This window comes from Mustela nivalis, assembly GCF_964662115.1.
Source record: "Mustela nivalis genome assembly, chromosome: 2".
In the NCBI taxonomy this organism is placed as follows: domain Eukaryota; kingdom Metazoa; phylum Chordata; class Mammalia; order Carnivora; family Mustelidae; genus Mustela; species Mustela nivalis.
The window spans coordinates 122,888,606-122,901,681 of NC_139021.1; the positions used below are offsets into that span (position 1 = coordinate 122,888,606).

The window sequence follows — 13,076 nt, forward strand, 5'->3', positions numbered from 1 at the left end:
TACATACATATATCCATCAAAACATCATGTTGTACTTAAAAAATGGCTTCCACAAAAGAAAACCTGATTTAAGCAGAAAATAACAATTAAAGGCTGACTAAAGCAGGTCTTTTTTTTTTTTTTTCCTGAAAGCATTTCTTTTCTTGAAGTCAACTATTATTATGCTTAAGATTTATTTGAGACTAAAATGCAAACCATAGAAGCTGAGTTCTTTGCGATTTCCAAACCTGATTGATTTCAAAATAATTTAGCTACCAACTTCCACAAAAGAAGGTGAATCAAGGTCAGCATGGAAGCTGTTAACACAACATTCAGCTCAAGACATTTAAACTGTCCTACCTTAAGTAAGTCGCAACACCAACCCATCTGCCTTGAAAAGAAAATGTGTAATCTTACAGACCAATCTGTGAGAGGTGTTGAATGGATCACCTGAGTAATGCTGGCAAAGCACTCTGAACAGAAAAAGCAGCATATTAAATGTCACTAGTCAAAGGTGTTTATCTTCTAGGGGACTATCTCTAGCAAATCTTTCATCCTAGGCTGGCTACCGTCTACCACCAGGCACATTTCTGAGAACCCCTTAGAATTACCTTCACCATAAGAAACAGGAGTGCTAATCTGCTGATGTGGGGAAAGGGAAGCTGCAGGAGGAGATGGAGGAGGCAGAGAAGGAAAAACGGAGCGTTAGCATGACCGGCCTTTGGGATTAGGCATTCTTACTTTCTATTACTGAAATAAGTGGAAATTGCCTAGGTCTTAAAGTGACAGACATGCAATTTCTCCTGAAGAATCCTCCTATTTACATATGACTTGCTAATACATCAAGCAGTACATAGCACTTTATATGACTAAGCATACGTGAGGTCATCCTTAGCCTAAAAAAGATGATCTAACCCAAAGGATCTGGAGTCCTGGGCTATGAGATAAAGGAGAGAGTTACGAGGTGGAAGGTATGACGGCTGCCTCCGGGTAGCCTACAGGTATGGGGAGGCTTGAATAAGGCCTCCAACAGTAAAGACAGAATGACCCCATTCAAACAGCCAATGCAACCCTTCCCATACTACTTTAGTTAAACCTTCTAACCTGGTCAGTTTTAGAAGCCCTGCCAGTCATCCTGAGACATAAACCATGTGGGCAAATCCGATCTCAGAGGGGAAGGTTGCAAAATGAAAGCAACCTCTTTAAGCCTCCTAAAAGAGGAACGGGGTCTCACAGCTGCCCCTTTTCTCGTTTTCATGGATGCACCGCCCCCATAGCAATGGAACTGAAAGGAAACGGAAGGCACTCACTGCTTAGTAATCAATCAGCAAAGAATGTTTTTCTAAAAGTTTTTGCTTAGAACACCCAAATTTATAACTCTTCTCTTAAGCCATAGCTCCTTTCCTTATTTTGTTAAGATTACATTTATTTAGATCTAGAGAGAAAGCATAAAACAGAATCTCAAGACTGAACAGAACTTTAAGATGCTAGAAGACTTTCTATGTTGCCCTTGATAGGTGGTTATTCATGTCAAGTTTGACCACCACCAATATAAGCATGTTAATGAGGACCCAAACCCCAATTAAACTGGCTTAAGACACTCCCCTCCACCTCCCAGGGGTGGGAGGAGATTGAGATCAATGCACTGGTTCATATTGCAAGAAAGTCTGGGAGGGACCAACTCCAGGCTGAATCCAGCCATGGCTCATGGTAGGAATCTCGTTTTCCTGCTCTATCCTTAGCAGCTTCGAGCTGACATCATCCGTAGAGCTTAGCAACCCCAACAGGCTACAGAAAGTCTCAAATCTGAGTCTCATTAAGCTGGCTTAGATTTTACATTTTAACCTAAAATAAACACTGTAACCCAGGAAAAGGAATTCTCTGGGAGGCCAAGTTTGGGGCCCATCATTGGAGGAGAGGAAGGGATTTCTGACCCTTCTAAATGACATTGAGAAATGGATAGGGATCCTGGTTTGACCATCAGATCCTGTCTGCCAGCTAAGAAAGCAGAACGGTGTACATAAGCAAAACAAACCCAAGTCCCTAAGTGATTCCTGCTCTTCTCCTACTTTTGGAAAACTACCAGAAATCATACCGAATTAAATGTTTCTGCTTGCTGTATACATACAGCCCTTGGTCTTACAGATACGTCTCGGGTCATTCAAAGGAAGTGTTATTAATTAATTGGTTAGCTTGCAAAACAATTTTAGACCACTATCGTGCCTTCTACCTCATATCTATGTGAAGGTCAAGTATTTCCATTTCTTTAATGATGCCTTACATGCCATGACTTTTAGCACAATAATTTTCTCCATAATTTTCATAACTTATTGATGAATGTAAGTTGTCAGTTCAAGTCACATTAAATATGAAATTTATTATTAGAATTTGGCATAAGCAAAATAGAGAGCACAACTCTAAATATAATCTTTCATGCTAAAAAATGGATTAAAATGGGGCACCTGGATGGCTCAGTAGGTTAAGCATCTGCTTTCGCTCAGGTCATGATCCCAGGGGCCTGGCTGGGATCGAGGCCTGAATTGAGCTCCCTGCTCAGCTGGGGAGTCTGCTTTTTTTCTCTCCCTCTGCCCCTGCCCCCTGCTCTCTCACTCACTCTCAAATAAATAAAATCTTTTAAAAAAATTTTAAAAAAAGATAAAGTTGATGGTACCAAATCCATATTAAAAATACTAACAAGTGTGAGGTTTCAAAGGACAGAGTATTAAGTGTGAGAGCTCTCTGACGGCTGCTTTCCCACATAGGGCGATGTAGATGGACAGCTTCTGAGGAAGCAGCCAGGAACCTCAGGTTCCTCAGAACCCATGGCTCTGCCGTTTACCACCTGCACTCCCTGGGATGAGATACTTAAGCTGACTGTGCCTCAGTTTCTTCATCTTCTTAATGGACCCAAGAAACTGTCTCGAAGGGTTTTTGTGAAATGCAAACGAGCTGATACTGATAAAACACTTAGAACCGGTTTTGGACCCAGTAGGAGCTCCATGAATCATATGCATCACCACACCCCCTGACACAGTGTCTTTTGAATGTTATTCCATTTAGATCACGAGGACTGGCTGGTGCGGATCATGCACAGCAATTACATAAGCCATACCAGACGTGGCTTTCAGGAATTATGTCAGAAGAAATGAAAGAACCAGTCTATTATATTAATCCTAGACAAGCCGGTTTCAGGTTGCAATCATCCCTTGTCTTTGTTACCTTCTATTTGGAAAAGAATGTTTCCAAGCACAGATCTTGTTCCAAAGACAGTCTGACACGCACAAATCAGAGCTTATGAAACAAATACATTAAATGTTGAATGGATGGTATACGAAAAGATCCCAGCCAGAGTGCTTTAAATCAGTGGGTCCTATCCAGAGATGCATCCCAGAATCACCTGTGGAGCTTTAAGAAACACACGTGCCCAGGAACCCAGCTGGGGAGAGTCTGATTCTGTAGGCCTCTTGTTCTCCGAAGAGCTACTGGTGATTCCAATCTGGGCCCCAATGATGAATTCTAATCTCACACCCAAGGTGGGGCTCAAACTCATAACCCTGAGGTCAAGAGTCACATGCGCTTCCAACTGAGCCAGCCAGACATCCCTTCACCCAGTTAAGAATTCTGACTAGGAATCAGGAGTTTTCAGTTCTGGGTGCATTAAAGAGTTCTATGCCTAGGCCCTCCCAGCCACTGGGCAATTGTGCTTGTTTATTTTTAAGTTTTTATTCTAATTCCAGTTACTCAAAATACAGCCTTATATGAGTCTCAGGTGTATGATATAATGATTCAATACTGCCCAGGTCACCCAGCGTTCATCACCCAACAGCGCACTCCTTACTCCCCAATTCACCCATCCCCCACCTGCCTCCCCTCTGATAACCATCCGTTTGTTCTCTATAACTAAGAGTCCGTTTCTTGATTTGTCTCTTTCTTTTCTTTCGTTTTGTTTCTTAAATTCCGCATAACAGCGAAATCATACAGGGAGCAATAGTGTTTTAAAAATTCTTTAAAATGATTCTTAAGAGCGGTCAGAGCTGAGCATCATTGCTTTAAATAATAAAGCCTGACAAATGCAAGGCATGATTTACTTACATATATATTTTCAGAGGCATAGTTACAGGTGACTCTTGATTACAAGGCGAAGGGAAGGCAGAGGTATAGGGAGTTCACGGATAACCCAGGATCACAGTAAAAAGAGTCCACTCTTGATTATCCAAGGGGGGATTATGTGGTTTACGGACTGATCATGATTAAGGCTCTGCAGGGCAAGAGGACAGGCTCACTTCTCCCAGCTTCCTTCCCAGCCTCCATACCTGCCTTCAACAACATAGGATCTTGGGAATTATCCAGAGTTTCAACTGTACTTTAACTGTGGTTAATGTGCAAACTGCTTCATGGGCAGCATAGTAATGAAGGGGCAACTAATTATGCTTTGTACTGGTGAAGGCTCTGCTTGTTGAAAATGACCAGCACGTGGAGAGTTCATTTTTATTCATTTGCCACCTTTATGTGTCAATGCAACTTTAACTGGGCAGTTTCAAATCTGACAGTAAGTCATATATCCTTGCCTTAAGAATTCTAAATATTTAAGGCTTCTTGCGTGCTTTCAGACAAAATCAGTACTGTGCAGGAACTCCGTTTTGAAGTGTATAAATACAGATTTAGAGGCATGATGGATATAAACTAATGTTTGCCACTTAATTCTAATATAAAGTCTGTGCTTTACATGAAGCAAACTTCTCAAGAAAATGCTCTTGCACAGTGTAACTGGACCGTTCCCTCACAGAGCCTCTCTTTTGAGGAATTAGTCTCTTCCCTCATCTGTAATAAATGAGATACTAGAGATTAAAAAGTCAACACAACTCTTTTGCAGTTCGTCTTCCCCTTTCTTCCAAGTTTTTATTTTGAAGGAGTTCAAACAAATAAAGACGTTGAAAAAACTTTATAAGAAATACCCATATATACTTCACCTAGATTCAACATTAACATTTTGTGGCATCTGGGTGGCTCAGTTGGTTGAGCGTCTGCCTTCGGCTCGGGTCATGGTCTTGGGGTTCTGGGATCAAGCCCCACATTGGGCTTTCTGCTCAGTGGGGACTCTGCTTCTCTCCTCCCCCATGCTGGTGCATGCACTCTCTCTCCAATAAATACCTAAAATCTCTCTAAAAAATTCACATTTTGCCATATTTATACTCGCACGAGCTTTCTCTCTCTCTCTCTACACACACACACACACACACACACACACACACACACACGCGCGCGACGTCTTTTGGCTCATTTGAAAACAAGCAGCTGACTTAATGATTACTTCATTGCTGAAAACTGCTGCATGCCTACCCCCCGAAATGGAGATATTCCCCTATATAGCTTTAATAATGCTGTCACTGGTAACAGAACTAACAGTACTTTCCTAACACTATAGCCAGTATGTGTTCAAGTGTCCTCAATTTTCCCTGAAATGTCTTTATGTTGTTCATACATTTTTTTTTCAAATCTCCAGTGAATTTATCATGAAGTTATGTGCCCATGAATAACTGTGTTCATTAAACATGCTAGTTCCACATGGAACACCTGTCAGACCGTGGGATTCTCTGGCCCCTGAAGAAAGCAACTTCCCACCTCTGCAGTTATCAACATAAAGATTTATTTGTAAAGGTTTCGAGATGTCCTAAGCTCTTCTTTCCCCTGACTACTCTCCAGAGAGTGGCCACAGAGGTGCTATTCAAATTTAAGCAGCAACAAACTCTACTAGAGGACATCAGTTTTACCTTTAAAGTTCTCTTTATTCTTTCTTTCTTTCACAAATCCTCCATTCTGATTAAAGCTGCCCCTTCCAGCCCACCTGAGTAAGCAGGCCCTGGCAGTAGCTAACAGGTAATGGTGTGAGAACCCTCAGAAGACTATTGCAGTCTTTTGGCATGGCAAACACTTATATTTTTAAGGTTGATAGGCAGAAACTGAAAGGCAGTGTAACAATGGCCGTGAGAGTGGCAGTGATGGTGGCAGTGATGGTGAGGTCATGGCTGATGCGGGTGGTGGTCCCAATTTCAGACCCACGTCCCAAAGTAAATATATATCCAGAAATAAATACCATAATTAGGTTCAGTCAAGCATTTGAGACCTCATTCTAAAACCACACACATGTTTTATATATGACCCAAGTGTTACTGACACCCAAAGAAGCTCCTACCACCTGCTATTTTGTAAGTTTTGTGGGGTTTCCTTAGTCCTGGAGAATGACAGGCATGTCTATACTTGTGTCATCATTATAGCCATCAACATCTCGTTTTAAATGGGAACCTGAAGAGAGCAGGATTACCTTGACCAGGATAATGACCACAGCCAAACAACCAAGCAGGGACAGCCAACACAGCCAACCAGGGACAGCTCCTCAGAAAACCTCAACCAATACCTGGGCAATACCTTAGACCCAAACGCTTAGCTTCACTAGTGGACAAAAGTGCTTTCTCTACTGCTAACGCCTATTTAAACCATGACATCCTATCGCACCTATAATTATTCTACAAAGGGTGCTTATGTCTGACCAAACACTAAACAGCCACTGTATTCACCTCTGTAAAATCTCCTGGCAAGGATGTTCTGGAGAGTGCAAAGTAATAAAATATTTATTGTAGTTTCTTGTGAAATACAATATGTATCTGTACGTCTGGAAATCAGCATCTCTAAACACAGAGAAGTCCCAAAAATCTGACTACCAGCTGCTTAAACCTCTCACTCAGTGATACTGTTGCTATCGCTTGTTCATCTCATCCAATGTACCCTCATTGTTCAGTGAATAAGTAAGTCTAGCATAATTTCACCAATTTTTGACATTGGTTAAATAGGATAAGCCACCTTCAAAATTAGTTTTATGGCCTAAACAGTTTTATCCATCATTAGCTCCTGAATGTGTGCATTTAAAACCAGGTACTGTATGTATCTAGAAGAATGAATCACCCTGAGCCCACAGGCAGCAGGACTATGTTGCAGAAACTTCCTGCATTAAACCAGTATCTTTTCAACCACAATTCCTGAAAAGCAGAAATGGCATGAGCACCAGCAGAGGTTCTGGTAGAAAACAACCATCACGTCTTGAGAAGGCCGATCACAGGCAGCTTTGATGCTAAGGGATCAAAAACCTGACCAAGCTCATCTTTAATCACAGGCTAAAAACAATTCTAGCAAATTCCAACATGCACCCAGTATGTTCAGGAAAATAAGACACCTACGTGGGTGATGTCAGCAACTTCAGCTACCAATTATTATTAACTCTTTAAAAAAATTGAAATAGATTTGACCTCGAAATGAGAAAGTGACCCATGTCTTTGATAGGACTTCAAGTTCCTCTATGTGGCCTGTTAGGGATAACCCTGAAGACGAGCAGGCTATTTCTGTATTTGGCACAATTGATATTTTTTCTTTTTTTTTCAAATGATTTTTACCTTTGTCCCTGGCAGTACAGGTCGATTTATGAATGCAAAGTCAAACGTGTAGAAATACTGTTTTTGTCACAAGACAAAGAGCTCAATTCAATCATAGCCACGGAAGTTCAACAATCCAAGAATATTTGAAGGAGAGCACGTACCTGCTCTTTGGACGGTACGAGGAGCTCTTCAATCATCATGCTGTCCCGTGCGTAGGAGCTTCTGTTCAAGGTGTACGACCTATCCGAACTGAAGGAGCGGAGGCTGTTGTATTTACAGTTAACCATTCAAGAGTGGTGGATGATGATGAGATGAATAAAATAAAATTAATGCATGCAACTATGAAAACAGGCAAGATGGCTAAAAATATCAACAGAAGTCGTTCTTGAAAAGACATTATCAAAAATAAAATCCCTTATATTTGAGGAAATCTCTTCAGCTTGGACAATCTCATGATCAGATTTTTTTTTTTTTTTTTTAGATTTTATTTATTTATTTCACAGATCAAAGTAGGCAGAGAGGCAGGCAGAGAGAGAGGAGAAAGCAGGCTCTCTGCAGAGCAGAGAGCCCGATGCAAGGCTCGATCCCAGAACCCTGGGATCATGACCTGAGCTGAAGGCAGAGGCTTTAACCCACTGAGCCACCCAGGCGCCCCTCATGATCAGATTTTGTTTAAAATTAGGCCAAATGGTGTTAAATCTGTGAGAATATGAAATGATGAACACTTTGGATGTCTCACTATGACAGGTGAACCAACACAGCAATTGAGAAGAACCAGATGCCTCTTGATAATCTGAGAGATTTTTCTATGGTTAAGACCATATGTTAGAGTCTCCTTTATCTCTGGTCCATATCTGTTTACCTTGCACTATTGAATGGGATTCTGTCTGTGGCAAATGGGTTTGTTCATAAGTCTCTGGAAACCAGATATGGGTTTAACCTAGTAAGAGCTCTGGTTTTCAGAAGGACTCATGGAAAACATAAAAAAGGTAGTGTGACAAATAGAACTTGCGTGATCTTTGCCATCTTTCTGGCCTTGAAAAATTCAAATTTCATGTATGGTTATTGTCTTTCCTTGCTCTCTTCCTTCCTTCCTTGTGCTGTACACTGTTCTTCTCTCAAGCCTCTCTTAAATCCTCAGACAGTCCCTGAGTTTCCCAGAGTGTAAGACCCCCAATGTCCTGAAATGCCTCTCACACACTGACCTTGAAACTAAGAACCAGCAGAGGGTTGGGGGAGGGGGTGGCAGGACAGGAGAAGTGGGCAAAGATGGTCCAAAGGTATGAACTTCCAGTTATAAAATAAGTCAGTCCTGGGGATACAGTATACATACGGTGACTTAACTAATAATATTACACTGAGTATTTAAACGCTGATAAGAAAATAGATCTCAAAAGTTCTCATCACAAGAAAAAAAAATTTTTGTAATTTAGGTGGCGATGGATGTTAATGTGACTTATCGTGGTGATCATTATTTTGTATACCTGAAACTAACAAGTTATATGTCAATTACATCTCGACTTTAAAAAACAACAACAATAGAGTAAAAGAGATGCTGAAAGCCTGCACATGTAGGTACCTAGGACATGCAGGCTGACTGGGATTGCCCCTAATCTGAGCCTTGGCAGAACACCTTGGGATTAATCCTCCAGAAAGAGAGGACAGGTTTATGAGGAGCTGCTCTGAGGTCATCTCTGTCTTGCCTCCCTATCCCACCTATCACGATAGGCCATCATAAGGTAACTTTGCATCACCTCTTGTTTTGAACGAGGTCTGATACTTTCTGCTCCACTGCCCCACTCTCTTTGGGACAGAGCTTCAGAACAAGAAACCACTTAGTTGCAATCCCTGCAATGCAGGATCCCACAATTACCATGGGAGGTAGACAGCCTCTTTCATTTCAGTGGCATCCTGACTTACATGGAAGACAAGGACGGTGGGAAGTTGCCACCCGTCACTGCCCATGTCTGGATCTAAATGTGGCTGCTTGAATCTTTACCAATAGAATAAGACCTTGGTCTTGTCTTGTATGTGTTTGAGGGGAAAAGAGCAAAGAGGTACATAAGAAATGCCTCCTTGCTTTGCACAAAATGACTTCTTTTCTCCACTGCTCACTACTAAAGATTACCCAAGGTGGGTATTTTTATATCAAGATACAGAGGCCCCTAATTTATAGGAATAATTCTAAGAGTCTACACAAATGAGTAGATGCATTTTTCTAGGATTAGAGCCTTGTCTTCCACCAGAATCTTGAGGGGATCTTCAACCTCAAAATAACCATCATTCTCTAGTGTATTCAGCAAATATATACTGACTCTTAGAAGTAAGACACAAATATTACAGACTGGACAGAGAAGCAAAAACAAACCCAGAAAGAACGAAGTCTTATTTCTGCACAGAGTTACCTAGTAAGCCACGTGCCTGGCCACTTGCATGGGCGGGCCTTCTAGGCCCAGTCACACAACACATAACTTTTCATTTTTTTTTTCCTGCTTCAGTGGCAAACATTTTTCCCCCCCATTTTCCCCTTTTTTACTCCTGTTTCTAGCCTCTTCCCTTCTCTCAAATATAATATAAATTTCCTAAAAGCAGATACGTTCTTTCTACTCTCTAACTCAACACTGTCCAACAGAACCTTTGGCACTGATGGGCACGTTTTACCTGCACCATCCAAGACAGGTGTGGCTAGTGTGACTGAAGAATTGAACTGAATTTTATTTAATTTTTACTAATTTTAATTAAATAGTCTTTCGTGGCTAGGGGCTACATCATCAGTATAACTTCTAGCACTCATGACACATCATCATCAGTATAACTTCTAGCACCCATGATGTGGTATGGGAGACACTGGGAAGCCCCACTCTCTGCACTGCACATTCATTTCATTTTTTTTTTTTAAAGATTTTATTTATTTATTTTTCAGAGAGAGAGAGAGGGAGAGAGAGCGAGCACAGGCAGATAGAGTGGCAGGCAGAGGCAGAGGGAGAAGCAGGCTCCCTGCCAAGCAAGGAGCCTGATGTGGGACTCGATCCCAGAATGCAGGGATCATGACCTGAGCTGTAGGCAGCTGCCTAACCAACTGAGCCACCCAGGCGTCCCTGCACATTCATTTCTAGAAATTACGTATGCTAACACTGCTGGGCGGTAAAGGCCAATTTATGGTATATGGAGCAAACACTTAAATGTTTAAAAAATTATTACCTATTCATTTTAACTTCAGTTTTTAAATATATCTAAGATGTGTTAATATTTTTAAAATATCCTCTTTCTTTTAACTTCTGTATGAGCTCCAACTGAAGAACAGAGAATAGAAAATGGGTGCTGTCAACGGAAAAGCCTAAAGATGTCTTCATTTTATAGAGTGTTTAAGTTCCTCACTGTTCCCAACCAAGTTACATTAGACAGATGGAGCTCATTACATCCATCAAACTTTGCTCTGAATCCTTAATACATCGGAGTCCTTTCAGCTACTAAAACTAGGTATTATTTGCATGGGGATCTGGAAAGCATTAAATTGTTTATAACTAAGGTCAACTATATTATTTGTAGCCATCGGTATACTCTAAGTGTTAAATACAGGAAGTGTTAGAAAAACACATGCCTCAGAAGTCTAAAATCATACTAATATACCTAGCACAAGGTCAGATAAAACAGCCACCAGCAAACAGACTGCTTTTCAAATCAAGACTTTTTCTTCAAACCCAATGAAAGTTTTCCAGTTACTTCATGCACTATTCAAACTTTGTTAAATGGAAGAAGTTCCTTAAGGAGTCAATTTTGCATTAGTCATATCTCTTGTCATACATTCAGTTGCTTGCTAAGTATCTTGGAATTACAAAAGTGATTTTCTGACACTGAGCAGGAAAAAAAAAAAAAAAAAAGCACATCGCAGCATAGCACAGCACAGCACAATGCTAAGGAAAATCAAAATGAGAATGAGTCATGGAAGGGCAGAAAAACACCGTAAAAGGGACGTTTCTTCTTACCTGATCTTGGGACTAATTTAAAGTATTTTTAGAAAAACACAGGAGAAGTGGAAAGCAAAAAAATCAGACAGGGAAAAAAGAAAAAAATGTTATGGTTGAATGAATTACACATTGAATGTATTCCTTTTAAATGTTACACTCAGAATATTATATTTGGTAATACTCTAAAATACTTAAAAAATAAATTGGTTTTATAGATTTTTTTTTTTTTTTTTTTGCAGATTTGCCTCTGAGCATAACATGAGTTGCCAATGTAAAAAAATGAGTTACATATAGTAGCAACAAATCATAATGGTGCAATCAAGACCAGAAGTGTGGAAGCCTTAGAACTGTCTTGAGCAAAATTATGAAACAATATATGCTGGTTTCATCTCTTACTGGATGTCAGCTTCTACAATTTTCTATATACAAATGATTGGTTCACAAAATGTAGCTTTTACATATTATCTGAGGAAGAAAACCAACTAGTTATTGGATTGCAAAAACTATTAAGCCTCCAAATAGAATTTTCTCTTGAGATCCTTTAAGATTCTGGCTCTTTTCAGTTGTAGCTTGTGGCTCTGTGTGCTTACCTGAGACACTAGGTATTTTTAAGAAGTTATTTTCCCCTTATTAATGATACCTCCTACAATAAGCTTTGAAGGACTTTTATAAATTTATCAAACAAAAACTCTATGGAGTTACATGTCAGTCCAAATTCCACTAATAAAAAGACTAACTGGAAGGAAAATCAGTTCAGTATCTGAATTGGCCACATCAGCAACACTGAGAATAAACTCCCAGGCTTTACTTTGTGGGAAGTGCCATTTACTATTAGACAATGAAACTTTTTACAAGAGAGCCTTAAACTATAGGAAAATGTCCTCAGGGCTCTGGCTTAGAAAGTTTAATTATTAGCTTCAAAATAACTTGACTGTCAGCAAACATGCTGTTAAACCAACCAGGGAAAAGAAGTCCCCAAATTCTGAACAAGGTCCTGTTTCTTTCAATCAGCGTCAGGTAGGTATGAGCCAAGGTTTTTCACATGCAAAAGTTTTACACTTCAGTTTCAAGGATTGAATTTGCTACCATTCCTGTCCGTGACTTTAAATAAGTTTGGTAACATTCCTGACGCATCCCTTTGTAAACAAAGTAATGGCATAGTTTTGGAAGAGATACCCAAACACTTGGTAGACAATTCTAATAAAGTATATCTAATTTTTTTTTCAAGAATGCTCTCTTTTAAGTCTCAATCATGACTGAATTTTGAAACACAGAGACCACACAGGCTCTCCCAGTTCCTTCAGTGGGCTCTTCTACTATCATGCTTGAAGCATGACTGTGAGCTGGGAACAAAGCAACACGTGACATGTTCAATCACAGAAAAGGACTGCAAAACCACAAAAGAAAATGGCAGAGCATGGACACCAGTGTTGAGAACATTCTATTCTACCCAATGCATACCCTCATCCAAAGAGGACATCGGAGGATCATGTGAAACACAAAAATGGCTTTGGTTGATGACAAATCATGGTTGTATTCAATAAATGGTGAAAAACAGCAACGATAAAATACCTGGCAGAACGGGCCCCAAGACTAAAGCCCATGTAGCCCTCAGCGGGGAGAGAGTCGTCGCCCAGCTCCTTCAGGTCCTGTGGCCCGAGATACTTGTCCGTGTCCCCTGTCATGGCATCCTCACCTGCCG

The 13,076-nt window shown here is 40.5% G+C and overlaps 1 protein-coding gene across 1 annotated transcript in view; it reads right to left on the reverse strand.

The window, feature by feature from the left end:
- Window positions 1–13,076, reverse strand: part of ANK3 (ankyrin 3) — a 335,126-nt gene that overhangs the window by 89,645 nt on the left and 232,405 nt on the right. Inside the window, 2 exon segments of the mRNA XM_082721630.1 lie at window positions 7,568–7,670; window positions 12,947–13,070. Coding sequence (XP_082577756.1) covers window positions 7,568–7,670; window positions 12,947–13,070 — 227 coding nt within the window.